The 27,209-nt window shown below is 41.1% G+C and overlaps 1 protein-coding gene across 1 annotated transcript in view; it reads right to left on the bottom strand.

Annotated features, from left to right (window-relative positions):
- Positions 1-27,209, bottom strand: part of STAB2 (stabilin 2) — a gene marked incomplete at both ends in the record, with an annotated part of 76,931 nt that overhangs the window by 25,299 nt on the left and 24,423 nt on the right. Inside the window, 27 exons of the mRNA XM_079544001.1 lie at positions 837-932; positions 1,482-1,677; positions 2,218-2,313; positions 3,659-3,715; positions 4,727-4,852; positions 5,892-6,023; positions 7,555-7,662; positions 7,769-7,861; positions 8,058-8,135; positions 9,040-9,154; positions 9,533-9,669; positions 12,074-12,121; positions 12,849-12,944; positions 13,656-13,751; positions 14,113-14,271; positions 15,041-15,134; positions 16,149-16,329; positions 18,310-18,421; positions 18,939-19,025; positions 19,691-19,774; positions 20,450-20,512; positions 22,807-22,959; positions 23,875-23,955; positions 25,206-25,259; positions 25,915-26,034; positions 26,128-26,190; positions 26,942-27,085. Of these exons, the coding sequence (XP_079400127.1) occupies positions 837-932; positions 1,482-1,677; positions 2,218-2,313; positions 3,659-3,715; positions 4,727-4,852; positions 5,892-6,023; positions 7,555-7,662; positions 7,769-7,861; positions 8,058-8,135; positions 9,040-9,154; positions 9,533-9,669; positions 12,074-12,121; positions 12,849-12,944; positions 13,656-13,751; positions 14,113-14,271; positions 15,041-15,134; positions 16,149-16,329; positions 18,310-18,421; positions 18,939-19,025; positions 19,691-19,774; positions 20,450-20,512; positions 22,807-22,959; positions 23,875-23,955; positions 25,206-25,259; positions 25,915-26,034; positions 26,128-26,190; positions 26,942-27,085 (2,869 nt within the window). The remainder of the gene's footprint in view (positions 1-836; positions 933-1,481; positions 1,678-2,217; positions 2,314-3,658; positions 3,716-4,726; positions 4,853-5,891; positions 6,024-7,554; positions 7,663-7,768; positions 7,862-8,057; positions 8,136-9,039; positions 9,155-9,532; positions 9,670-12,073; positions 12,122-12,848; positions 12,945-13,655; positions 13,752-14,112; positions 14,272-15,040; positions 15,135-16,148; positions 16,330-18,309; positions 18,422-18,938; positions 19,026-19,690; positions 19,775-20,449; positions 20,513-22,806; positions 22,960-23,874; positions 23,956-25,205; positions 25,260-25,914; positions 26,035-26,127; positions 26,191-26,941; positions 27,086-27,209) is intronic.

The following is a 27,209-nucleotide window of genomic DNA, read 5'->3' as shown; positions in this document are numbered from 1 at the left end:
GAGTCTCTGGCTCCTGTGCCAGACAACCAGCTGCTCACAAGGAATCTAGCCTTCCCTTTGGCTCAATGACTCTGTACAGATCAGTGAGTACCACTTAAATTCAGCCACAAAGAAACTGATTGTTCACACATTGCCAGCAAAAATGCTTCACCTGCTGCCATTTATCTTTATGCTGGTGAGTTTTGTGCATGATTAGTTTAATTATGTAAGCTTTCCAAAAGGACTGTAAGTTCCTGTCAGTGTTAGCTATTAAGTTTCCCTCACTACTATTTTCCCCTGAAATTTAAAATAGATATTAAATGCTATTATTAATGTATTTTTACAGTTCTTCATTTTATGCAGAGTTCTGAAATAGTTATTTAATACATTTCAATTATGTCTGACTAAATATAATTTAATTTGATAGAGGAGCTGTATTAAATCAAGACAGACTGATTTATTTGCCAGTCAATTTTTATTGTATTAGTGAGATCATAATTTAATATCCAGTGTTGCACAGCTGAATCAACTTATTGAAACCCCTGAGAGTAGTATCTGAGGACCAAATTCTGCTTGCTAACTTTGCTTTGCAAAATACATAGCCTTAACAAACAGGATGCTCTAGGACAGATATAGGGTGACAGGGCTAGAGAATTAGCTAAGTATGGCATTTAAGTCTCATGAGCATCTGACTCTCTGTTAGTACAGCGACTAAATCTCTGAGCACAGGCCTGTGGGAAGCTGCTGGATATCTGGTAGTGCACTTGGATGCCTGACACTGGTCTCTGGTCACTTCTGCAGTTCTGACCTTTCCTAAAATGCTCACTTCTTTCCCAGAAAACAAGGAGGGCACTTACCACTCTCACATGTCACTCCCCTCCAGCCGACACTGCATTCACAGGAGCCATCCCCATCGATCCCACTGCTGCATTTTCCATGGACACATGCACACACTGTGGGGAGAGACGGGAGGAAACCAGCGTGTAGAATAAATCCAAACTCAAATCTTGCTCTGATCTTGCTCAAATCTTCCCTCTGATCCCAAATACAGGGACTGAAAATGTATTTTAATAGGAAACATCGGTGAAAAATCAGTGTTTTAGATGATCATTCATGGTGGATGCTGCTTGAAGCCCCAGAGTAGGGGTATATCTCTATGTAGGGGCTTCTCTGAAGAAGGAGATAGTGAGAAAATACAATTACTGGGAAAGATAAAGTTATGAAAAGGGCAAGAGGGCTGGCCAATTAACACATAAGCAATGTAGCTTTCAAGAGCATAGAATGGATGCAGATAGAACTAAGGAGGTTTTAGATTTCCGTTGGAGACTTCCCTCGACCAGCTAGAAACAGCTGAAAACATGGAAAACAGCTCACTTTTAAAACCAGACATGTAGTTAATCACAGTGACTTTGCAACACGCAACCCTCAAAATTTTCCTTCCATCCTCCACCCCTGCACCCCCTGAGAAGACCAAGAAAGATGCAGCTCAGGCCACTCAGTACCTTGATCACAGTTGCGGCCGTACTTGCCCTCAGCGCAGCTCTCACAGGCCGTGCCGACAAAGCCAGCTCCGCACTGGCAGATGCCGCTGCCATTGATGCCATCCAGGCAGATGCCGTTGCCAAAGCAAGCACTACCTGCTTTGCCGGGGCAGGGCTGGCACTGCTGTCCAAAGAAGCCAGCACAGCACTCCCTGGTCTGCAGTGTGAGAAACTGGATCAGGATAAGGGCAGTGGGGACCCTTAAACATGGCAGCAAGGAATTGTCTCTTGGATCTGATGTTGGGTGGAGGGAGCTAGAGACCTGGAGTTTAGCAGTGCTTTAGCTCTGCTGTTCACAGCCTTGATCCCTACTGTGCTCCCCAAGTCCCTGCTGAGACTTAGAGCCATAGAACCCTAGAATCATTAAGATTGGAAAAGACCTTTAAGCTCACCAAGTCAACCTACCCCCACCATGCCCTCACAAAATCAACAGGGGTCACCATGGGAAAGGTGGAAAGACAAGCACACAGTGACCCTTTCCAAATTGCTTCTGCATCCCACCCTTTCCTCTGCTCAGGCCATCAGCAGCCTTTGTCCCATCTCTGCTGTGTCTAGACCCTAGAGGATACAAGATACAAGAAGGTATGCTGCCAGGGACTACACATACAAGCTCCATGTGTTTAGTGACAATTACAAGGAAAGTGAAGATCATGGATGGGTGCTCCCAGTATCCCTGTGACAGGAACGGTGTACTCACAATAATGGTTTTTGCACACTTTGGCTGGCATCCGATCTGGATGGTGTACAGTCTCATGTTGTTTTCTGAGAAGATGCAGTATTTCTTCTCCCCTGCCTGAGTGAACATTGGAGAAAGAGCTGCACTTCTGAGCAGCACTGATCAGCTGCTTTCAAATGTTTTTGAAAAGATTGGGATTAATTTTTTGCATGCTGTGCAATGACTCATACATTTGTAATGGAAGCTAAGAAGTACTTACAGCAATAACGTCTTAGATAAAATGATTTTCGCTAAAGAATGTGCAGCCAAATTAATTCAGCACCCTGTAGCATTTTAAAAATGTATTTAATATTGTCTCTCCTCAAAATTGAAGTGAAACTTTTTCTGAGGCCTGACTGGCTTTTTTCTTTCTGCAATACTGTGCATTCTTCCTAACCTTCTTGAAAAACCAAGTGTCAAAGTATGTCAAAAGCAGCCATCGGTACATTATCGCCCAGATCTGGACACAGCTGGGGAAGCTTGCTCTTGAGAGAAGAAATGCCAGTCTTGTACATTTGTTAGGAAGTTGAGATAAGCGTCCAGCTACTTGCTGAAAATGAAATGTTAACGGTTTTGAGATTTACCCATGAGTGCTTTAGTTGGGCTTTGCCAACCAATTATTTTAATGGAGTGGATGGTACTTGATCTCTTTTGGAATCCTATTAGCAACACAGTTAGTCTAATTAAAGATGAAAATTCTAGAGGAAAAAATGTTTATATAATCCCAACAGAGGGTCTTTCCCAGAAAAATTCGGACATCAAGAGATTTTAGATCTCCTTAAGGTTGATAGGGTCCTCCTAAATATCCACAGTTCCCATACATGGGAATTGGGCACCCACAGTCTCCAAGTTTCTGTGTGACGGGTAACTCACAGCACGGAGCCAGGCTGATTTTGCTGCTCTGTACTTTGACGTGATAAGTAAGAAACCTGCTCGGGTAGCAAATATGCTCTGGGTTGTTCTCAGCTCCTTCATAGTAGGGAGTTGTGCTTGGTAGAGCAACTACTGCAGTTGGAGGATTCTTCATGTGACAAAGCGCTAACTAGAAACTGGTCTTTCTGGATGAAGCTATCTTTAAGATACTCTTGATTCTGCTCCCCTGCCCAAAGGGTGGCTTAGACCAAGGGTGGATTTATGCTGTTTCTGTAAAAAATGTATATAGAATACCAAACTAACTATGATGACTGCTGTTAAAACTGAGGCTATTACATCATAGAATCATATCATAGAATCACCAAGGTTGGAAAAGACCTACAAGATCATCCAGTCCAACCATACATTAGTCACCAATAGCTCTAACTAAACCACGTCCCTCAACACAACATCTAAATGTTCGTTGAACAACTATATACAAAAGGAGATTGAACATATCTATGCTAAGTTTTTATATATATATTGTAAGTATGTACAATAAAAGACTTACTATTTCTTTTGTTCCTGGGGGGCAACTTGATGGTTGTGAACAAATTCTGCACTTTTCCTTAAGCAAAATGAAAGAAAAAGGAAAGCTCATTTAGATACTTTGCAATACCCTTGTAAAGTGATGCTTCCCGAACACCTCCCCACTCGAGTGCAATATGAAGTAAACCCTGACCTTGGATACAGCTTGCTTGTGCCATGAGGGTAATGGCAACTTGGTGCCACTTTACTTAGGCTTGTAAATGTAAAGTGTGTAGCTGAATTTATTGGAAAATAATATTGCAAGCAAAAGCAAAGACTGTGTGAAGCCTAGCACCTGACTAAGAAAAGCTTGGAAAAAAATTGGGTGATATATACACAAATACAGGACTGTATCCCAAAGAATATAATTAGGCTACAAAAGTTCATGCCAGTTCAATTTGCTTTGGCCAAAGCACTAATCTCACTTTGTCTGCCTTGCCTAGATGATTGTGGGCTCCATCAAAAGGGAAGTACACTGCAGGTTTGCTGTCCTATCTCCACACCTCAGGAGAAAAACCAAAATAACCTTTCTCTGCCCATACGAGGAAACTACATCCTTCTTTAGAGGGATATAAAACCATCTGGATTTCATATATAAAAGGAACAGAAGGGGGAGAGTGCTTTACTCAGAGGGCACAAAGATTTCACGTGCATAGGCAGAGGCAATCTGTTTCTGGAATGAATACTTTACTAAAAGTATTTTCTTTTTCTCCCCACTTCCTGCTTTACTTGACAAACATCATCTGGTAGAACAGATGTATTAAAATGGTACGTAATTATTTTCTGAAAATTAAAGCTTATTAACCAGCTTACTCCTGGGGTATTCTTATATTTTCTTATCCAGGCTGTCAGTACACTGATTGCAGGATCAAATACATTTTAACTGACGCAAAAATCCTTGGTAGGAATATCCTTCATAGATAATGCATACATTCCTTACTGGCACGTAGTGTCATGCATCCTGTACATATTAGCCTGTACATTTTAGCCATGTTCTGCTGAAGATATCTTTGATGGTCTTTTGGGAATCTGTACAAACAGAACCACTTACAGTGATAATAGTATGATTAGCATCACATCTGTTCTTCTGGATTTCCAGAACTTTTCCCAATCCATGAATAATTCCTTTGTCCGTTGCAACATTTGCATAGCTTATAGGTGCGTCATTTACGAATAGCTGCAAAAGAAATGCCATCAGTTTTAAAGCAGCAGCAGAGCTCTTATCTCATTGGTAACTGAACAGTAGTGAGTGAAGGAAGGAGTGGAGCACATGGCTCACTTCTGGAAAACTGAAGGGTGCAGTCGATTTGAAGCACTTTCTTGCATCTCAGTTGATGCTTTTAAGAGTTTTACTGAACTGGAGGGCATGAGATGGATGCAACTTGTTGGAGTTACTTAGCAACAGGATCTGTCTGAGCTGCTTTTTCTACATGGGATGCAAAATATAAACACTTTGAAGAAGCAGAAGCCTGAAGCAAGTCAAGGGCTGTGTTTGCTGCCTTGCTGGGGGGCAGGATGTTTCAGGGAAGAACTTCTTGGCAACTGCTCCTTCAAGGTGGGCTTTCAGCATCACACTGCTATCCCCCTCTCCCTTCATCCCCTCCTCCACCCCACAAGCAGTTGTTTTTCCAGGAATCTGCACACAAAGCAGCAGGGCTGAAACTGTTTTAGTAAGGAGCTTTCCGTCCTCCCTTGTTTATGCCCATAAGGAGCTCTGTGGCAGAGAAGAAGGAGGACAAAATTCCCTTCTTGTCTGTGCCACAGAATTGGGTGGGTTCCTTAATCTTTCTGTGATTGACTTTCCTACGAGTGGTGTTGAAAAGCAATTAATATTTGTTGCCAAATGCTTAAAGCTCTTAGGTCTGAAAGTGGAACAGATCTGCAGAAAATAAATTTGATGTGTTATAACTGAAGGTAGGTTTTAATAGTTCTTTGGAAGTCAGATTAATGACTACTTTACAATGCAAGCTTGTGACTGCTAGAGATGCATGTCTACCACAATGGTTTTTAAAATGCAGTACTGAATGTAAAAAGTATAACTGAAATAAAATCCAATTGAAGATCCCTTCGAGGGTGACTTTGAATTATAGATCTGAGAGGGGCATTCCGTCTGAGTGGCATACTTTGTGTTGTTAAGCCCAGAAGCTATCATGGGCTGCACAGCTCTTTTTGGCTGCTTGTAAGGCATGAAACTGAATAATTGCAGACAGCAGTACCTGGCTGTTATGGAGGAAAAACCCAACATGGTAGGAGTACCCAAGCATGGTCTCCCTGTGCATGCCATTGTGCAGCTCATTCTTCAGGAGCTTTTCATCTATCAAAATGTGATAACGGATTTGGTCCTCATCCTGCAAACACACAATTAAATTCAGGGTTCTGTAACAAAGCACAAAAAGTTATTTGGGGTAACTTTTCTCAGAGTGTAAACAAGACCTATGAGAAATCCCATTGCCTATTGTCCCCGTGTTCTGAAGATTCATACTGCTCTTTATTCTTCTGCTCCTTCAAAAGTGTGTGAGAACATGAAGTAACCCAGTCTGCAAGATTTGTGATGTCTCCTGGCTTTGCCCGCAGGGTCTCATTTATGTATCATGTAGTAGTCAACAGCAGGGTGAGAAGTCATTCTTAACATAGCCTTGCTTCCTGAGAGGCCAAGAAATGGGATCTCTTCACTGTGCTGATCTCTTCTCTGAGACAAAGTTCTCTGGGGGTGTTTTATAAAGAGGATATGAAATTAGGGAGCATGGAAAAAAAATGGAATAAACTTACTAGTAAGCAGTGAAAATGAAAAATGTTTGTGTGTAACACAAATCCAACAAGACTGATGTTTTAAAGCTATGTATGTGTTTCTCAGAGATTTATTATAGATGCTTATAGTGATGTGGAAATGATGACATTGAAATTAATTAAAACAGAGATCAAAAGTCACTTGAGATGACTTACACTGATAATGCATGATTTCTTCTGGTGAGGAAGCAATCAGGATTCTGTTATGGGACAACTGCTCAGCATTTAATGTCTCGGGATGAGACATTTGAATGTTGTGCCCTTCAGCTTCCATGCTGAAAATGGGGACTATGGAAGCAGAGATAGAGTGCAGCAGAGTAAGTATGTTTCAGCTAAAGCATGATGCTGGCATAAGAATAAAGGGATATGAGCTAGCCAGAAGTATGCTGTCAAAATACTATGAACTGGCTCTGAGAGGGAGGCCTGAAACTGTCAGAGGAGGTGGGATAACCACATCCACTCTAGTGTAGGGAGCCAGTGACTGGGTAGGGCCTGGGCCTAGTATAAGGTTGCTGGAACAGGGCAATGGTAATGGGGTTTGCCAGATGAATTTTTTCTAGCCAGGAAATATTCAGGTATTTTTCTTAACTCTGGGACTGGCCAGAGGTGCTTAAATGTCGGTATTACAGCATTACAGTTTGCAGGAAGTGGTGTGGGATGGTGTTCCAGCAGGAGTGATGGGGACGAATGTCTGGATAGCTGTAAGAAGGAGTCAAATTATTTTGTGATGAGGTCGCTAGTGACGACAGAGGATTGGACTTGTTCACCTAGGAAAGCCATTTCAGTGGTATTCCTGGTCATTCCTGTTCTGATCTCCCTTGAGGGACATTGGAGAAAGTCTAGTCCAATACTTTGATTTTTAGTGTTGTTTTAATCCAGAGAAAGCCAAAACCCAGAACAAATAGTTAATTTCTGTCAAGCCAGGAAAATATATGGATCCACTCCTCCTCATCTCTGCTGGTGGTAATAACAAACTTACTAGTTTCTTGGAAAATGAATATCTCTTCCTATTTCTGTATCCTTTCAATCCATCCACTTGAAACTGAAATGAGACCCTCAGTTGTTAAGACATACCCTGTGAGTAATACATACCAGAGTAGCAACCTTTTTATCCCTCAGGTAATTTTCTATGGCACCATTATTTGGGGCAAACACTGTGTATGTGTTTGCAGCTTCTATTTCATTTGCCAGGCCATATTGCTGTTGCAAAATACATAAAAAACACAAATCACTATGGGATGATCACTGATACTCTGATACCAGTTCAAATTCAAGCTCCTATCTTTAAAAAGTTATGAAAACTTACAATAATGTATCCCCTGAAAATGGAGTAGTCGGGCATTTGCTCAAGACGGGCCAGTAGCCTCGGCATGATGGTGCTTCGTAGGGGGGTCAGAACCTAGAAAGAAAGTAGATGCATTCCACGTTAATACAAAAGTGTATCCCACCTGTGCAAATGCTGTGGTTGCAGCTACAAGGAGCAGATGCAGGAGCAGATGTTCTTCTGCTCAAATAATTTATTTGCAAGAGCCATTGACTACATTCTGTTGGATTGTGGTTGCAGAGGAATGAACCCTCTCTGCTTGGCCACGTACCTTATCAATAACATGTATGATCCCATTTGTGGATGCGATGTCACCAGTCACAATGTGAGCACCCTCAACAGTGAGGTTCTGAAAGGACAAGAGGAGAAAAGGAAGGGTTTGGCATCATGGTGGCAATGGTTTCCTGGTGGTTTGTGCTGTGGGTTTTCACAGCTTCATAGACTCTGGCCTGAGGTTCTACCATGGCTCTGCTTTGCACCAATCTGGCCCTGATGTTGAATTCTCTTCTGGAAACCATAACCCAGGGACTTTGTGCTGCACCCACCTGCTGACCAGCAAAGCCACATGGTTATACTTGTTTGGCCATTTGGGGCAGGGGGGCTTGCCCCACCTGAGTCAGGGTGAGCTCCTTTCTGTACCTCCACTGTCACACTCTGCTGTGTCTTTGCGTCCCTCAGGAACAACATGCTTTTTTTCTCAACGTGGAGAACTCTTTCCTCCTGTAACAGGACTGATGTGCTTAAACGTGTCATAGGTATGTCTAGAAAATACTTCTCTTCAGAACATGGAGTACTATATAAAAAGGCTGAGGATGAAGGGCTGTCAGTGGTAACTACTTACCTTTAAAAACACCTCTGTGTGATCTGAGACTATTGAGTTGCACATGCAGATATTTGCATGACATCACTTCTTCCTCCTATGTTTCCAGTTTCCTAAAATAAGTTTTTGGGTTTCCCTGATGTGTTTCATTTTAAATTAGTTCACAGACTAGGTTGCACTTCTGTTTTACTACAAGACATTAGGAATAAATAATACTGCCGATGAATTTCAGCTGGGACAATTTGTGGGGAAAATCACATTAGTGTTTTGCCAAGAGGGCCCCATATAATTGATCTATTCCTTTAATTTTATGGCATAGTCTTTTTAAAACTACAGGTGCATAATATCTATTTGGTTTTTAACGTGAGCATGCTGTCAGCAGAGATGCCAGGGTCTTATGTTTGATACCGCAGTGGTTTGCAGGTCATCTCACCCCATTTTCTTTAGATAAGTGTAGGAAGTTGCTCTGTAGGGATGTTGGCAGCATATCAGAAGATGATAAATTCTGGAAATCGGCAAAGCTGAAAGCTCCTGTCAGTAGATGATACCTAAAAGAAATGAACGGAATTTTAAAGTTTTGCATTTTCTCAGGTTTTTTTCTTTCTTTTTTTTTTTTTCTTCTCTCCCCCTCCGCCCCCAAATACATTTATTTTGTCTAAAACTGTGGTTTAAAGCAGAAATGGTTTGTACAGTGCCTAGTTCAGCTATGTTTTGATCTTAGCTTAGCCTTTAAACATTTCTGGCATGATACAAATAATGTCTCTGTTTTCAGTGGAGCTGCTACAGAGATTTATAGTACTGTAACTAGAAGTAAAATACTATGTGCCTCCCTTAAAAATATCATAGCTGTCTTGCTGTGGGGACTTCATATCAAAGACTTGTTTGGAATGAAAAGCAATTCACAGAAAAACAAAACCATTACGTACTTCAGTAGGGTTGGGATATTACTCTTTGACATCCAAAAATCTTTTTCATCTTCATCCATGTTTTCAATTGCTTGAAGAGAAGGCACGAGGACAGTTAGATTTGAGGTGGTGGACAACACTGAGTTTAACTGAGCATCCTGTATGAAAATAAGAAAAGTAAAAGAATTAATTGTAATTATGACATATAAATAGCTGCCACTGACTTACTAGCAAGGCGGGGTGTGTGACGTGCTTTGTGACTGGCCTGAGGAGGGAAAACTATTAAACTGAGCAATGACTTGAACAGAAGTACTTAGAGCTGAACAAAAATAGTAAATGAGTATCTATATTTTACAGAATAGATTGACAGCATTTAAAGGGCAACAAAAAAGTTCAGGTCAGAATTGATTTTTTTTATCATGAAGCACGTGAGGGAAGTCATATCACCTCCCACCAAAGCTGCCCTGTCTTTTGGGTTCTATTTTATGTTCCTAAATGTTAAAAAAGAAAATCAGTGGGCTAAGTTCTGCTAGTCACTCATAACTGCAGTAACCTGCTCTTGCGGAATGCTCCTGCCTACTTAATAGATAGGAGGTTTGTGATCCGTAAAACAAGAAATCCATGTAATGCAATGTTCACATTTGGAATAAGACTGGATTTGGAATTGACTGGGATTTCTCAAGATGTACAACAGTGCACACCAGCACTTCCATGGGTTTTTCTGCTCTGACAGCCATGATTTTAGCTGGGGGACGTAGGCTTTGTAGTATGCATCATCCCCTATATGTTCATGTCTACCTTAAGGTCAAAGCAAATCTTCACTGGAGAGTATTTTTCCACTTGTTTATACTGATTGATTGGTTGGTTGGTTGATTGACTGACTGATTTTTGTGGGGTAGAAAAAGGAGAGCTGAAGATTTGAATGGAGTATGATCTATCTGAATATATGGTTCTCCAAACTTTTCGCAAGTTGCCATTTTTGATACTGCAAAACTTGAGGGAGCCATATGAACTTGCATTCTACCTTTCATACTGTGGCTAGTATGCTGCCTGGCTTACCTTCTATAATAGATAATCCTTCTATACTCATACTGGTTTTTAAGTCAAGAAGGGAATCAGTTCCCTTAAATAGCTGGGAATTTTGTCTCTGTTAAGATCATCTTTCTTTCTAGCCATCACCAATGTCTCCTTCCAAATATTTAAGTATAAAAATAGCAACAAGCTTCCTTTTCTCAACCTTCTTGACCAGCAAGAAAAATCTTTGGTTATGAAACGTGGTAAACATCACATTCCTGTTCAAGTATGAAGTTAAAAACCACACAGATGGATGTACCTCCCTGTCTTGCTCATGTTTTTAGCTACTATTATTTACTGTAATTTAAAGAGTAGCAGGAATTTCCGCACTTCTGTTTCAGGAAATGATGTCTGCTCCCTAGGAAAAAATTCTCTTTTTTTTTTTTTTCCCTGCTTCATTATCTAAAGAGCACATTAGCAGGTGAGCAGCCTCTCCTATTATGCTCGTTTCTTTAATTTCATTAGTTTTGCTCCCTTTAGAGCTGCTGGTGCTGCAATCTGAGCCCAGGGCCAGGCAGCTAACAGATCTAAATCAGCCATACCGGCCTTACTTTCAAGTAGTTCCCTAAGCTTCCTTTTGCAATTGCATGTTTTAATGATCCCCAAACTGTCAAACTTTGAAAAGCATGAAAGCAGCTAATATGCCATGACTGCTGCTTCAAGTGCCACTCATCAGCATATCACTGTTCCTTTCATGTGTCCATATACTTGCTACACACTTCTTATGTTTTAAACTCTGTAGAAGAACTGTTTTTGATCTTACTTGTACCAATGCTCATTTCAGTGGGTAGGGTCTCTAATATTATTGCTGCCCTAGTAATAGGTGATACATATGGAAATAAGAAGTTGCCAGTGTTAATTAACCTATCTAGAACTTCTTTTTTATAAAATTTAAGTTGATAATCTTTCCCTGATCTAAAGCCAAACACATTAATACACTTCATTTCCTGCACTGAAGTCAAGCCTGGCTGAAGACAAAATTTTTTTCTTAGTGCTTGATGTAGCAGCAATACAATGATCAGCCATATAGTAATGTTTTCCTGGCACTAGGCTCAGTGAGAATGAGAGCAGTAAGGCATTGCCTGTCTCTCTACTTGTTTGTAGTTAAATTGCATGAGGAAAGATGAGAGGATCTCCCTGGGGCATACTCAGGCTCTGCGTGTACCCTGGTGCTACAGGGCAGGCCATGGCCTAGGTAGACCCTGCCTCAGAAAGCAGGCTTGTAACTAACTCTTCTACTCGTGGAGCTTTCTTGCCTGCTTGAATTTGGGACCAGGAACTGGTTTTCAGAGAGAAATCGAGAATTGGATGATCAGTATGGCTGTTGACTAGTGGGAGAAATACTCCAATTTCTTTAAATAGCTGAAGTCTCTACAGCATGAGACAATATTGAATATTGCTTTGGGGTTTTATTTTCTAAAGGCTAAAAGGTTTTCTGTGGACTAGAACATACTAAAATATCAACCATAAAGTTGATAAAGTACTTACATTAATCCATTGGTTAAATGCTGTTGCCTCTGATAGAGTAGATAACTCCTGATTGAAAACAGAAAGAGAGAACAATGATTATGTAAGCTTTAACAAGCTAAATACTAAATACTCTTGCTGTAGCTTGTGGAGTAACCCGCTGTGTGTGACCTTTCTACAACACCTCACATGTAATTCTGCTTTTATTCTGCCACAATTCTTGCAACAGATATAGATGATGGTATAAGCGAGAATGGGAGATAGTGCCAGGAGGCATGTAAGATTGCTGCCAATGGCTCAGACAGCTGACACTTTCATTTTTCCTACAATGTTAAAAGCACATTTATTTTTCCAATTTACTTGTTTGGATTTTATTTATCTGTCAGTCTGCATGGTTTGAGTAATGTGATAAATTGACCATCTCGATTGAGATAGCTCAAGGCAGAATTTTGATAGAGCTGAGAGCCTGCCATTCCCAGCTGTGATATGAATGCTTAGCATATGTGAAATTAGGACTGCTTAGAATATATGAAGTTAGGACTCCGAGGCTGGCACTTTATAATTTGTCTTAAAGAAATACACTTATATCCATTAGGCCTCTTTCCAAGATATGTTTTTGAACAGAACAGATAATTTCTGTATCAGACATGAGTCTCCAGCAGAAACACTCTGCAGTCAGCACTGTTGGGTATCACATTTTTCTAACTATTTATAATGACTTTGCTGTCTGGTTAAGATCCAGTATAAGAAATGTGCAGTAGGTCCTGTGCTTGGAGATGATAAACATCTTACTTACATCTGCAGCATTTCCATAGCATATTCTGCCATCTCCTTCATAGCCCTTGGGGCACACACACTCCCAGCCATACGAAGGCTCAAGCTGACAAGATGCCTTTACACCAGAAAGAGAGAGAGAGAAAGACTGTCAAATACTCAGGAGGCTACTCCAGAGCAAGGATGGCCTGTAAACCCTTCCCAATATACATACATATATAGACATTATCTCAGCAAAGTATTTCTGTTCCATCTTCCATGAGCCTCCTTACCTTCCCATAAGATAAACTCCACCAATTGAGGGCACTAATTCCCTTGTACTAAATTCATGAAACTAAACCCTTTCTTACTTCCTCCAAATACTGAGCCCTGCCTCTTCATCTGATTAACATATATCCATCCTCTAGTTTTCTCTGCTTTTTACTTTATCTCTTTCCCAGTGTTCTCTCTGCAAACCCTGCAGGTCCATTGAACATACACAGTTACTTGTAAAACTGACAGATGTCCAGTTAGAGATGTGTGACTCAGGTAAATGTCTCAAAGAACTATTGCATCCAGATTGTAGTTGCTGATAGAGAAGCAGAAGGCATTCACTCCAGAGAGTGCCTTCCATGAAGGTGGAAATGGGAGCAGCCCAATGCACGTACTATACTGACGTAACTTGCGTAGTGTTTTTTGGTGGCAGTATCACTGCTTGGACTGAAAAGCTCTGTTTAATCTTGAGCAAAAATTGCAGGTTTGAAATGGCAAGGAAATTCTATGGTGTGCACAGAAGGTGAGGTGTGATACGTATCTGAACACTCTGTTCAAAGAATGACTTATTACTCACCAGATGATGGCATTTTCCATTTTGTTCCAGGCATGAGTTTATGGGTGTACATTCAATTCCATTCCCTCTAAATCCATCTTTACACTTGCAGTCATTCTGTTGTTTCAATAAAACACGGCAATATATTATAATGATTAAAACTGTGTACATACTCTAGACGTTGGCAGATAAGTCTGTCCATGTTCCTGCATAGCTCCAGTGACTTCAGTGGAATGTGACTGACTAATACCTCCAGTAGACCTTGATACTAGACACCTAATGTACTTTACAGTATTTGCTCCTGGAGAAATAACACAAGCAAAAAATGGAATGGGAGCTGTGGGAGGCTGCTTTGTGTGGAAATGGGCATGTGGCCTGGAGGGAAAGGAGAGACTGGGGATGAATGAGGGCAGGAAGTGCCAGCAGAACAAAACAAGTGAGAACTGGTGCAGAATGTGAGAAGAATGTGAGGCCTTACCTGACCAGGCCCAATGTATATGCATGTGGCATTTTCATGGCATCCAGACATGGAAGGCAGTAGGCAGTTGTTGATGGCTGAGCAGTCCCATCCGTCGCCTGTCCATCCTGGCTGGCAAGCACACACGTGCCCTCCTGAGCCTGTTTGAATGCACTCAGCCTGAGAAGGGAGCAGAGGGCAGAAAAAGTAATCTCCATTTGTGCAGGCAAGGGCATGCAAACCTGGTAGGGAGCAGCTCAGCCAAGGAGGCTCGCTCACCCCTTCTGGCAGCAGAACCATGCTGTAATCTTTTGGGTAAAATTGGCACTGGGTGCAAAGAAGTAGGCTCTTGGCTGCAGCAGTAGAAACTATGGAGCATCAAATCCTCCTTAATCCACAAAACTGCTGTCAGGGGCAAAAAGAAAAGCTCACACTAACATCCAAGCAACATCCAACCCTGGACCAGCAAGGGAAATAAAATTCCCTGTGTGTTAATGTCTCTGAGGTCAGACCTTAGGCCCACATACCGGGATGGGCAAATGCCACCTGTGGGGGACAACTATTCACACAGACTTCTGATAGCTCCTGTGAGAGAGGCTAATAGTTGAAGAACTTTAATTCCTTACTTGGGCATGTTCTACTTTAAGGCTTTCTCGTAGCTGCCTCTGAATGGAAGGAAAATTCCTTTTTATCCTAACTTTGTTTTCACCAGAGCTATGTTGCTGCTGCTTGGCTGGAACATGTCATGGCTTACCTTGGCTATGGACAGTTAAGTGGCATTCACCTTTAAGTCTAAGCAATAATAATATCCCTGTCAGAGAAAGACCTTGAAACTGCAGTGAAAATTGTGATGCTTCTTTTGGAAATGTTTCAGCCAAACCTTGCTCATTACTTTGCTTGTTGCCTGCTTTTCTGTGGTGCTAGGCTCAGAGGAAAAGCCTATACTTACATGTATATTGCAGCCACCTGAATTTAAACTAGCACAGGGATCGACTTTGCTGCAGGTCATGCCATCTCCCTCATAGCCAGACTTGCAAACACAGCTATAGAGACAAGAGGAGAGGAAAATCACTGAATGTGTTAGGGATGCTGTAAAATTAAGGAAATGTTTTCTACTCTAATATGTTATTTATAGGCAACTTAAAGGCAATTTAAAACTGGTAACCTTGGATTCACAATGCAAATAGTGCATGTTGTTTTATTTCCACACCCTCCCTCTCTCTCATTCTCCCCTCCCCCCCCCCCCGAGAATACATGACTGGTTTAATACAAACCAGGGATCTGTTCTCATGTATGAAATTGAGAGTGAAATTAATTCAGTGCTAATGTGATCTTGGCAAAGGTAAGGTAATACTTCTAAATTGATGTTTTTTCTTTCATTGACCCAGAAGATAGCTTTCTATTTGAAGTGCATACAAGACCAAGAGCTCCTTTGTTTCCCTGGTCCCTCCCTCTCCAAGAGGGGGGAATTTCTGAAGCACAGTTATGCAGTATCCAGCATTCTGCTTACTGCAATGACTCATTACTAGTGCAGTGAAGCAAGAAGCAAACTTGCTACATGTGATGGTCAAGGTGGGCATAAGCAAGCAAAGATAGCTGTCTGTAGGAACAGTTTTATGACCAGTTCAGTCATGGACTCATAGTGCTACAGCATCTGAATTGTATCTGGGCTGACTTCATTGAGTTATTTATCCCCAAACTGCAATAGGAGTTCCATAGTTTTTCAGTAAGGCTCAAGCTGCTAGTTCACTAAGGGAAGGTCAGAAATAAAGAGTCCTTGTAGGGCATTGTTAGAAGGAGGGCAGCCTTCTAACAATGGTCAGATCCATAAACGTTATCTGATCAGTCTTTAAGATATTGTATGGGATAAGGAACTTACAGCTCTTAATTCTTACCAGGAAGTGGAAATGGATATGGTCTGTGCTTCACTTATTTGCTGCATAGCAGTAGTTCAGTGGCTGATGTTTGTGTGCTGCTACAAGGTGTGGCTTTGATCAAGAAAGTGGGAAAGTGCTGCATCATATTCAATATTAATTAGATGGAAATTGCTGACTTACCTCACTGCACCATCACTAAGCTGACAGTCTGCATGCTCATGGCAGAGCTGCAGAGAGGGCTCACAGGGAACAACTGCCTTATCACAGAATTTCCCAATGTATCCATTTCTGCATGATCCAGGAAGACAGATTCCATCACTGTCTATTCGGTTATCACACTTCCCATAAATGCAGAGGCACTCTACCAGAGATAAAACACAATGTGCAATTCCGTAGTGGCAAAAGACATCTGTCCTTGTATAGCATATGAATCAATTGCTCTTTTATTCTTGTATCTAATCTTTCATATTTTTCTCTTTCTATTGGAGGGACTTATTTTTTTATCATTTCCATGTCTTTTCAGGTATCTTTCACAGATAACTTTTTAAAATCTATTGTACATTTATCTATCAGTGAAATTTAAAGTATTTCAGGCAGCAAAGTACTGTGTCCTGGGTTATTAAGGCAAAAGTTTTTTAATTGCACAACTTCTGATGCAGCTCCAACAATGTACGAGGCCTTCAAATACCGTGTCTGCAATCCTACAAATTTCGCAGTCTAGAATCAGCTGGGCCAATGCACAAATCAGCAGCACAGACCTAGCCACACTGCTATGACTGCACTGATCAGTGCTGATGGGAGGCACATCAGTATGTCCAATGAGCCTGATAGGTAACGCTTCTGCAATCCCAAGTAGCAATCAGTGAAGCCAACCCCTGGCCAGGGTTGGAGCTTAGGCAATTTCAGCTTTTCTTACAGAATTTGTCTTTCAGTTTTTGTCCACGTACCTCTGGATCTTAATAAGCCATGGCTGATGAAAGGCAGGCTGTTTCACAGCAAAAAGACTAGAAAAGCATTATAAAGTTGGGGAATATATTTATATTTCATGACACCTATTCTATAGACTTTCAAATAAGTTGCACCAGGGGAGATTCAGGTTGGATATTAGGAACAATTTCTTCTCAGAAAGAGTGGTGCTGCAGTGGCACAGGCTGCCCAGGGAGGTGGTGGAATCACCATCCCTGGAGGTGGTCTAGAACTGTGTGGATGTGGCACTGAGGGACATGGTTAGTGGGCATGGTGGGGATAGGCTGGTGGTTGGACTAGGTGATCTTAGAGGTCTTTTCCGACTTTAATAATTCTATTCAATGCAGTATAGTTTGACACAGCAAGATTAAATTTTTCAGTGTACAGAAGATGACTGCTAACGCTATGAACTATTTAGTAGATAAGAAATTATTCAATAGGGATGATTACTAGGCAGACCTAACTACAACCTCTTTATAGATTTAGTTGTTCTTGGATTGCATACATTTGTCATTGTAGACAGATTCTGTTCTAAGTGTAGGCAACAGCAGAACAGCAATGAATAGAAAAGATTTTCATTTCAATTACTCGTGTGAGGGAGACAGAAAAGAAATAAATAATAAATTAATATCAAGTGAGATATGACACAGAAAACCCAGTTAAGCCAGTGAGAAGATTTTCTCTAAATCTAGGCTTAAATTTATTCCTTTGAAATAAGAAATGAACCTGACTCAGAGACATCCATCTCATCTGCTATGCAGATTGTTTATGTAGCATTTAGCACCTGCCTTAGTGTATAATAGAATATATTAGGATATAAATGACTTTATACTAGAATATAAAGGGAAAATCCCATTCTCTCCCAGTATGGAAAGTACTGGGAGTAACTGCTGGAGTTCATGCAGAAGGCAACAAGAATGATTCAAAGGACGGAACACCTCCCCTATCAGGACAGGCTGAGAGAGCTAGGGCTGTTCAGCCTGGAGAAGAGAAGGCTCCAAGGAGACATGAGGGCAGGCTTTCAGTATCTAAAGGGGAGCAGTAATAAAGAAGGGGACAGATTCCTTATCAGGGTCTGTAGGATTAGGACAAGTGGAATAGGTTTCAAACTACAAGAGAGGAGATTTAGACTTGATATGAGGTAGAAATTTTTAACAATGAGTGTGGTGAGGCACTGGAACATGTTGCCCAGAGATGTGGTAGAAGCCCCATCCCTGGAGATGTCCAAGGTCAGACTGGAGGGGCTCTGAGTACCCTGATCTAGCTGTGAGTGACCCTGTCTATTGCAGGAGATTTGGACTAGATGGCCTTTAAGGGTTCCTTCCAACTAAACAAGTCTATGATTCTTGGGCATAAGAAGTGTGGCTGTACTTACTTCTGTCACACTGAGGTCCATATTTGTCAGGGTCTGAGCAGAACTGGCAGAGAGAGCCTTGAAATGCTTCAGCACAAATGCAGGTCCCATTTCCCTCCAGGCCATCCATGCACTGCAATAAGGAAGAAAGGTGATTTCTATGTATAAATTGAAATAAATCATTCTCTCTCATCTGAAAAGAGATTATAGACCTATTCATGCCTTCTTTTTGAGAAGCAATTAGAAAGATCCTCATCTTTAATGAAAAACGTCTTCTAATGCAAAAATTTTTCTTGTGCTTATAGTCACACTGCTGCTGTTCTGTACCTTCTTTCACAGTTTTAAAATAAGAATAGAGATCTGTTACTCCCCTGCAGTGTGCAGAGTAAAAGCCTCAGAGGAAGTCATTTAACCCCAGCTTTTCCTCTGTACTGGGACCAGGCAAACCTGCAGTTCAAGTGCTTAAGAGGAGACATTCATTTTCCCTCCTCTTTTTAATGGAACCCTCAATTCATGGCCATCACTGGACTGTGCAGATCTTACAGAACCAAATAATATTGTAATACAGAAATTATTCTTGGGCTTTTGGGACACACTCCATCCTCCCCAAAACTGAGAGAGAGCAGGATGGGGTTGGAGGTTCTGCTTACCTGTCCATTTCCTGAGCAGGGTTTGGAGAAACCTCCTGGGCATGGACTGCAGCTGGGGCCGAAGAAACCCCTGCAACACTTAGGTTTCTGCAAAATTAAGCAAATAGTTCTGTCTGCCATCTGAACGAGTGGTTAAACCTGAGTGAGACAGATGGAGCCAGAGTAACCTAGTATTTACAGGGATCTGTATAAGGGAAGGCACCAGCCCCTTACACCAGCACCTAACTCAGAGTTCTGGAAGCCAGGAAAGGTATAAGTGCCTCCCAAGAGGCCAAAGGCTTCTGTGAGGACTACAAGCAGAGCAAGTAGACTGTGACTTTGGATTGTTCATCATTCATTATTTCTGAATATTGCGTGAAGTCTTCTGGCCGGGACAGCTGTGTCCAGGGGATCCACACTGTGCTGTTCTTTGTGGGTGTAGATGAAAGGGGCCATCACAATGTTTGGGCAAGGAGCTCAGTTAGTGTGAGATTGTTGTTGTCAATAACACATGGCAGCTGAAAAGGAAGTACTTGTTGGAAGTACTAGTGTATGCATGAGTTGTACAGAGGAGTTATTGCAGGTAGGGGAATCGATACTGGCAAAAAATTGCCTGGTATTTTGCCCTCATCCACCTGTAGAAGGTTTGATATGGAAAGTGCATGGACATCTATCACCTGTATCTCAACCCTGAAGGATAGATCATGATGCGCAAGACAACTCTTCGGAAAACTCCTGTGTACATTTAATCTTAAGGAACTGTAATTGTGTACCTTTATTGTTATGTTGCAGTATCTAGTACAGCCAGTTTTTGGATAGGCTGGGCCTTCAATAATGCATGTCCGCTTTGAGAAAGGCTGAAAAACACACAAAATGGAAGCATTAGTATTTATGACCAGTGTACAGTGTTGTGGTGCAATCTTAATACTGGAACACAGTTTAATCAGATAACAAAGCATCTTGCTGAGAAGTCATATATTTTCATTTTTTTTTTAAATTTATTGAATTACACATCGTGATTTTTCTTAATTTTGCCTGTGGTTATTACTGAATATGGCATATAGGACTAACTACCAGTGGATTTTTATAACATGGGGAAGAAAATTTCTGCAGATAGTTACTTCTGGGATGCTTAATCAAAAGGAAATTTTTAACAGATCTGTGATCTAATTTAAATGCATCCCTCCTCTATTTTTCATTTACGAACTCCCAAAGCATAATCACAGTAATTCTAATTCTTCACCTCTCTCTCTCACCAAACCCTATCCTAAATAGATCTTTGCCTGAGAGAAGAGTCATAACTGCTATGAAATGTGAGGGATCTTGATACAGCAAATAAAGTAACACTAAAATTACCTGACTCTTTAATTGCTGCCAAAAATAGACTAATCTACTGCCTACATTTATATTTTTATGCAGTTTTCTGTAATACTATCTGGTTCTTTTTCTTGCTGTATTGGAAAAGCAACAAACAACACATGGGGATATATACATTTTGTATCTTGGGGAATGTGTCAGGAAACATCACTTACAATTGGTTTTGAATCCGGTGGACAGGGAGACAATGCATGTGAGAAACAACTTGCACAGGCACCCTAGATGGAGACAGTTAGGATTACCATTTGGAAAGGCATTATACCAACTACAAAGACGCAGAATGCTGGGTGATTGTAAAATTGGCTCTGTTTTTTTCCTTCCTTGTTCCTTCCTCTTTTTCATCTTCAATTTTCTGTCTTCCACTCCCTTCTAAAGACCTGGCAGCTTCCTAAACAAAAGGCAACCGTGGGAAAAAGCTAGCTGGTGTCCTTTGTTTGACCTCACATAATGCATTAATGAAGACTGTCTAAGGGTCTGGTGCAGTCTACACTTAAGAATTTTTTATTTCTTCTTAGGAAGACCAAGTTAATTGAGTCTTGTATATAGCTAATGTGTTTTCTTCACAGGCGGTGAAGAGAAATATATTTTCTGCTTCCATGTGACTCTGCTATGATACATCAGTATGTAGCTGCTTTTGTCTTCAATTCTTAGTTGTCTTATCTCAATAGCTAAGCCAACCACCAGATGGTGGTGACAGAGACTGGCAATTACAGCACTGAGGAAATAGAAACCACAGTGGCAATTTTAAAGGTGAGTCGTCAGACAAGCTCAGTGTTCAATAACATCAGAGAGGATGAGCCTTTCAGTGCACAGATATGGAGTTTGTCAAAGCCATGAGACTCATTACTGCTAACGTGTTTTGTCATAATCAAACTAGAATTAATCTTAGAGCAGGCATCCAATGTGTTACTTCTCTGTGTTTTATAATGATTGGATAAGTGGACATGAACCTGAATTATGGCATATCCCCCCCACACTTATCACTGGTGCTGGTAGAGACAGAATCAAGTTCTGGTTTGGATATAGTCATCTCTCCTGTCATACAGCACATTAGGGAACAAAGGATCAGATGTATGAAAGCATCTGTGTGTCGCATAGCTGCGCACCACAGGTGCCACTACTCAGTTCTAAAGATTCATGGTTCAAAAGTATTTTCACAAATACATTATTAAAATTCTGTGATAAGCTGTGTAGTAATGTCTTAGGCTTCTACTACTGTTAAGGTTTCTGAAAATCCCTGCAAGTGCCTCTTTTCTTCTTTGGAGCTCCGAAATTTGCCTAATAACTGTGGAAATTGTCTCCTCTGATGGCGTTGCTCTCTCTGCTGCTCAGTGCCACGCAGTGTCACCTATTGCCCCCTTTCACTACCTAGGATGTGGCCTAGAATGTGACTCTGAGGGACATGGTTAGTGGGCATGGTGGGGATGGGCTGGTGGTTGGACTAGATAATCTTAGAAGGTCTTTTCCAAACTTGAAGATTCTATGATTCTAACTTTTTTGTAGTCTTCCAGTCTTCATCTGTCTTCTGCGTACTTTGAGCCTTGTAGTTACGAGCAGCATTCAAGTACAGTTACATGGATATGTGTGTATTAGTTCCATATTTAAGGAAGTGCAGTTGTTGTAGGTGTGCGTAACCTCCAGTTCTGACAACCTTTTCAGTGATACCACAAGCTGGGTTTACGAGCTGAGATTGTTCTTGTTTTCTGAGAATGAAAATACAGAATGTCTGCTAAGAACAGCGAAGCTCCATTCTGGTATTCTCCTTGGCATTGGTGCTCTGCTACAAAGCCTTCAACATTAAATTGTATTTTAATTATGCATGAAGACCAAAGCTAACAAAGTGCCTAACTTCGCTTTGAGGAAGCGTTTTTGTGCCAGACACTATCTTTTTTTTTCCTTAAATCATTTTTCTCACAGTGTAGAGGGAGGCTTCTGATAAGGAGTTCCAAGTACCATAGTGTCCTAAGTGTGCTCTGCCTGATTTACGGACACATTGTGCAGCTGGCACTTTGGAGTCACTGCCAGAGGTAATAGCTCCTTACTGCCAGCTCTTGTGTTTTCCTTATTAAATTTTGATGCTGTTCAGCTCTGCTGAGAATCTGTTTGAAAGTAGTGGTTCTGGACTCTTGTAAGAGCTCAGCTGGCAATTGTTCTTCATCATTGTACTGGAACTGTTTACTGGCCCTGATATGTGCTTGAACACCATCCAGCTATAGCTCACAGGAGCCATGCTTACTGCAAACTAAAGGATCAGCCTGATGCTCAGGCTTCTTACCAGAAAAAGCACCTGAGTATTATCAAATGTAAAGGCCTGCACTTTGTTGCCAAACTGAATAGGATGTACCAAGTCCCACTCACTGAAATACAGAACAGTGTTGTGCCCTCTTTGCAAATTATCTGTGTTGCATTGCTCACCAGGTGGCTGTATTTCACTGATATATTGATTTCCCCCCTTTTTTATGTGTGTTGCATGGAGTAGTTACAGCTATTGTACTTTTTTGGTTTTTCTTACCATTGCAATTTGACTTTTTGTCTCATCACACCGATGAGGCAGAATTGGAACAATGGTGGGTGGGATAAGAACTCCTGCAAGAGTAAAAATGCGACCATTTTTTGCAACAATATCAGTTTCTTCCATTTCTTCTCCACTCACCAAAACTTGTCCCTGTGAAACAATACATTATTATTAATAATATATTAATTCATTGTCTCATAACTTCCCAATATTTGATCTTTCCATTAAAAAAAAAATAATCTAGTCATGGTTCTCATTTTTAATGTGCTGCCTAGATTTTCTTAGACTTATTTGTGGAAGAAGCATGCACATGTCACCCATTTTCTTTATAATCTTTGATAGAAGAGGCACCTAATGTTTTCTTCTTAGTCTGCATCATTATCCTGTAGAAGTGGTGACGAAAAGCCTGGCTAGAATAGGAAGATCACTAATGGTTTCAGCTCCTTAGTTTCAGCAGACATAGGCTTGGGTTCTGTGGTGCCCTCTCTGACAAAGGAGTTTAGTGGGAAGAAAATGGGACACAATTTATGAGCCACCCCAGTCCACAGGAAAATAAATATTCTTTCTGCATTTACTCATGCAACTTCTCTGCCTTTACAATAATTCTCATATATGAATCTTTTCTCTAGAACATTTACATTTGATTACAGTACACATAGAACAGAGGGAGTTCAATATATTGATAAGTCTGGTTTATCAAAAGCTCTGACAGACAAATTAACGCCTTTAAAAAAGTATTCACTATGTTCATCAGGATCAGAGAATATAGTATTAAAGGGAATTAAAAAATACTTATGTATGCACAGAAAATTTTTAAACTAAAATATTTGAAATAGACTTCTCTATTCCTCTCCTACCCCAAACCACACAGAGCATAAATGAGGACTGTTCCTGGATTGGAGCTACTCATAAGAAGAAAGAGACTGCAGGCTATCCTTACATAAAAAACATTTGTCCTGCATCTTTTACAGTACTAATTTCTAACAGTCACTAGAAGTGGTGGGCTGGCTGCTTCATCTTAGCTTAGAGAAAGCTGGCCACAAGTGAAAGTTGCCTTGTACTTACAGTGCTGGTTGTGTTAAAGTTAAGGAACTGCTTCGCCATGCTTTGGATGTGTCCTATTGAGATGAGGCTGGCAACCTCTAGCTGAAATGAATATAAGTGAATTGAAATAAATGTAATATCATCATTCTTTCCAAACAGATTTCACAAAAAACACCATCTTTATTTGTGGGATGAGCAAAAGACTCCATCAGTTTTCTCTAGCTCCATGGGTAGCCTTGTACTATCACACCTGTTAGCATAGTGAAGTTAGAGCTGTTACTTTAAACTTCAACAAAGCTAGTTGCTTGCTGCATCTTAACAGCTTTCTGGACTGAAGTCAATGGGATGAAGTTCAACAAGACCAAGTATCAGGTCCTGGACTTTGATCACAACTATCCCAGGCAATGCTGCAGGCTTGGAGCTAGAAGAAATGGACCTGGGGATGTTGGTCAACTCTTGGCTGAACATGAGCCAGCAGTGTACCTAGGTAGCCAAGAATGCCAATGGCATTCTGTCCTGTCTCATATAAGAAAGAAATAGTGTAGCCAGCGGCAGCAGGGAGGTGATCCCCTTATACTCAACTCTGGTGAGGCTGCACCTTGAATACTGTTTAGTTTGGGGCTCTTCTCTACAGGAAAGACACTGAGGCCCTGGGGAGTGTTCAGAGATGGGCAAAGGAGCTATGAGGGGTCTGGAGCACAAGTCTGATGGGAAGCAGCTGAGGGAAATAGGGTTGTTCAGTCTGGAGAAGAGGAGGCTCAGGGGAGACCTTATTGCCCTTTACAACAACCTGAAAGGAGGTGGTAGAGAGGTGGGGATCAGCCTCTTCTCCCGTGTAACTAGCTATAGGATGAGAGGGGGTGGCCTCAAGTTGCACCAGGAGCAGTTCAGGTTGGATATTAGGAAACATTTATTCTCTGAAAGAATGATCAGACTCTGGAATGGACTGCTCAGGGAGGTGGTGAAGTCAGTCTCAGTCTCAGTTTTCAATAAACATTCAGATATGGCACTAAGGGACATGACATACTGGGGAAATATTGATGGTGGATGGATGGTTGGACTGGTAGATGATCTTGGAGGTCTTTTCCAAACTTGGTGATTCTATGATTCTATGACTAGGACATTAATTTATCCTCCTCTGTAGAATCCAGTTTAAGCAAAGTTATCACCTCTCCCTAAATATTGCTGTGATTGCATCCTTAGAGATCTGTGGAAATGTCTGCCCTTAGAAAAGGCAGAGGCACCACCTCTCTCCTTTGAAGCTTTTCTGTAGATTGCACTGGAGGAGGTTGTTCTTGGAAAACTGCCAAAAGTTCTCTTGAGCTCTCAATCTAAGAAGCGTCCACGCTCACCTCAGCATTGGAAACAGTGTGGTATCGGACCAGCTCCAGTAGCTTCAGTGAACCCTGCAAGAGCAAGAAAGAGGATATTTTTAGCACTGTGTGAGTAATGCAAACCCAACCTGGTCCATGTGAGAGCATGGAGTTGAGAACTGCATCATCACTGGAATTGGAAAATTCTGCATCAGTGGTAATGCTTAACTTGTGCCTTGTGCCCTACTGGTCCTTGCCCTTGCTCCTAAGTCACCTAAGTGTTGTAAACCACCCCTGGTATATCCAGAGGTACACTTTCAGCCCCCAAAGACTTGTGATTCCATCAGCAATGGCAAGGAGGTACCCTGGGGATATGATGATCCCAGAACCCCACAGGACCCCACAAGTGGTAATCCCCAGTTTGTAGTGCTCTTGTAGCACCCACTCCCATCAGTTATTCCCAGCTGGGGTAACACATCCTAGGACTGGGTTTGGGACTTTCCCAAGTGGTGGTCAGGGCAAGAGCAAGTGAGCAGGGACGTGGTGTGGAGCCACAATCACTTCAGATGTGATCCCAAATCCTATTCCTCTCTAGGTGTCTTCTTGATCTTTTTTCAAGATGGCTTAAAACTTGATTATGGGAACTTAGTGTAAATGAATATTAAAGATGGAATAATACGTATTTATGAATCTACTATACATTCCACATACTTCTCTAAGAACAGTTTCTGCTATAGAAAGACTGTACCTCTGCAGAAAGCAGGTAATCCAGATCCTCAGCTTTCATATTACTCAGAGCATCGTTACTTGGAACAAAGACTGTATAAGGTCTGTTCTCCTGCTGTAAATCCATTCCCAGGCCAGTTTTCTGTTTTGATTTAAAAATGAAAGTGAAATTTGCATATTATTTTTGGAAATCATTATAAGATATCTTTATGGAACTGCTTATCTTGATCCTCACCTCTATCAAAGATGCAAATTGGCTGTATCTTCCATTGTCTTGAAGCACTGACATTATGGTTTCCTGAAATAGGATGAATACAGAATATATTTTAGATAGATTACATAGAATGAATGCCAATTTTATAAGTTACTTTCTGAATCGGTTTGGGTCTCAGTTATTACAGATCTGAATATATTTGGGTTTCTTTAATTTTTGAGTGATTGCAGTGTCTGTAAGCAGCTGAAATGACAGTGCCTTCTTGTCCTCATTGTTATGCTGGCTTAGAGTTAGTGTCTGTCATAGTTCTCAAAATGGTATGTTCACAGAACATGTAAAAGGTGTGTGTGTTTGACAGGGTATTATTTCTGTATTTCCAATGGAAAAGTACAGAAAAAGAAAACATTTGCACTCTTTGAGAACTGAACGCTACGCAGAGCACCAAGAAACCCCAAAGCATTCAAATCGATAGGTTTCTGAATTTTAGTCTTTGAGGTGTTGCTGATTTGAACACAAGTTTGCCAGGAATCTGTGCAAATATTCCTTGTTTTAGTTTGTTTAATTTAGTTATTCTGTTCAGTTGAATGCACAGAGTGTGAATGAACAACTCAGATGCATTGAGTAGAATCATGATGATGATCCAGCTTGGTGGAAAAGGTCTACCTGGTGTAGAAATGACAATGCTACTTTTCACCTTGAATGTTGTCTCTCTGACTTGATGCATGCTGGCATAACAGAGTTTCTCTAGCTGCTGTCAGTCATTCTTTGCATTAAATGAACAAGAAACTATTGTAAAAGAAAGTCCAACATCACACAGATAAAGCTTCCTCCTTACCTCTTTGTTGCTTCCAAACGTTGGCTCCATGTTGTCCATGGCTTTGTCAACAATATGCAAAATGCCATTGGAAGCAATAATATTGCCTTGCAAAAGTTTTCCTTTCCTTCTTCCTCCCTGGATTCTAATTCTTAGTTGATTATCCTAAAAGAAGCCAGGCAGTGGGTAGTGAACTTTTATTATGGAATGCGACTGTGCATGTTGAATAGTATCTAACATCCCCTTCCATTACCAACAACTGGGTGATCTAAATCTGGGGAGGCTAAAG

The sequence above is a fragment of the Tetrao urogallus genome (genome assembly GCF_951394365.1).
Source record: "Tetrao urogallus genome assembly, chromosome: 1".
Taxonomy (NCBI): Eukaryota; Metazoa; Chordata; class Aves; order Galliformes; family Phasianidae; genus Tetrao; species Tetrao urogallus.
This window is presented reverse-complemented; position numbering and strand designations above follow the sequence as displayed.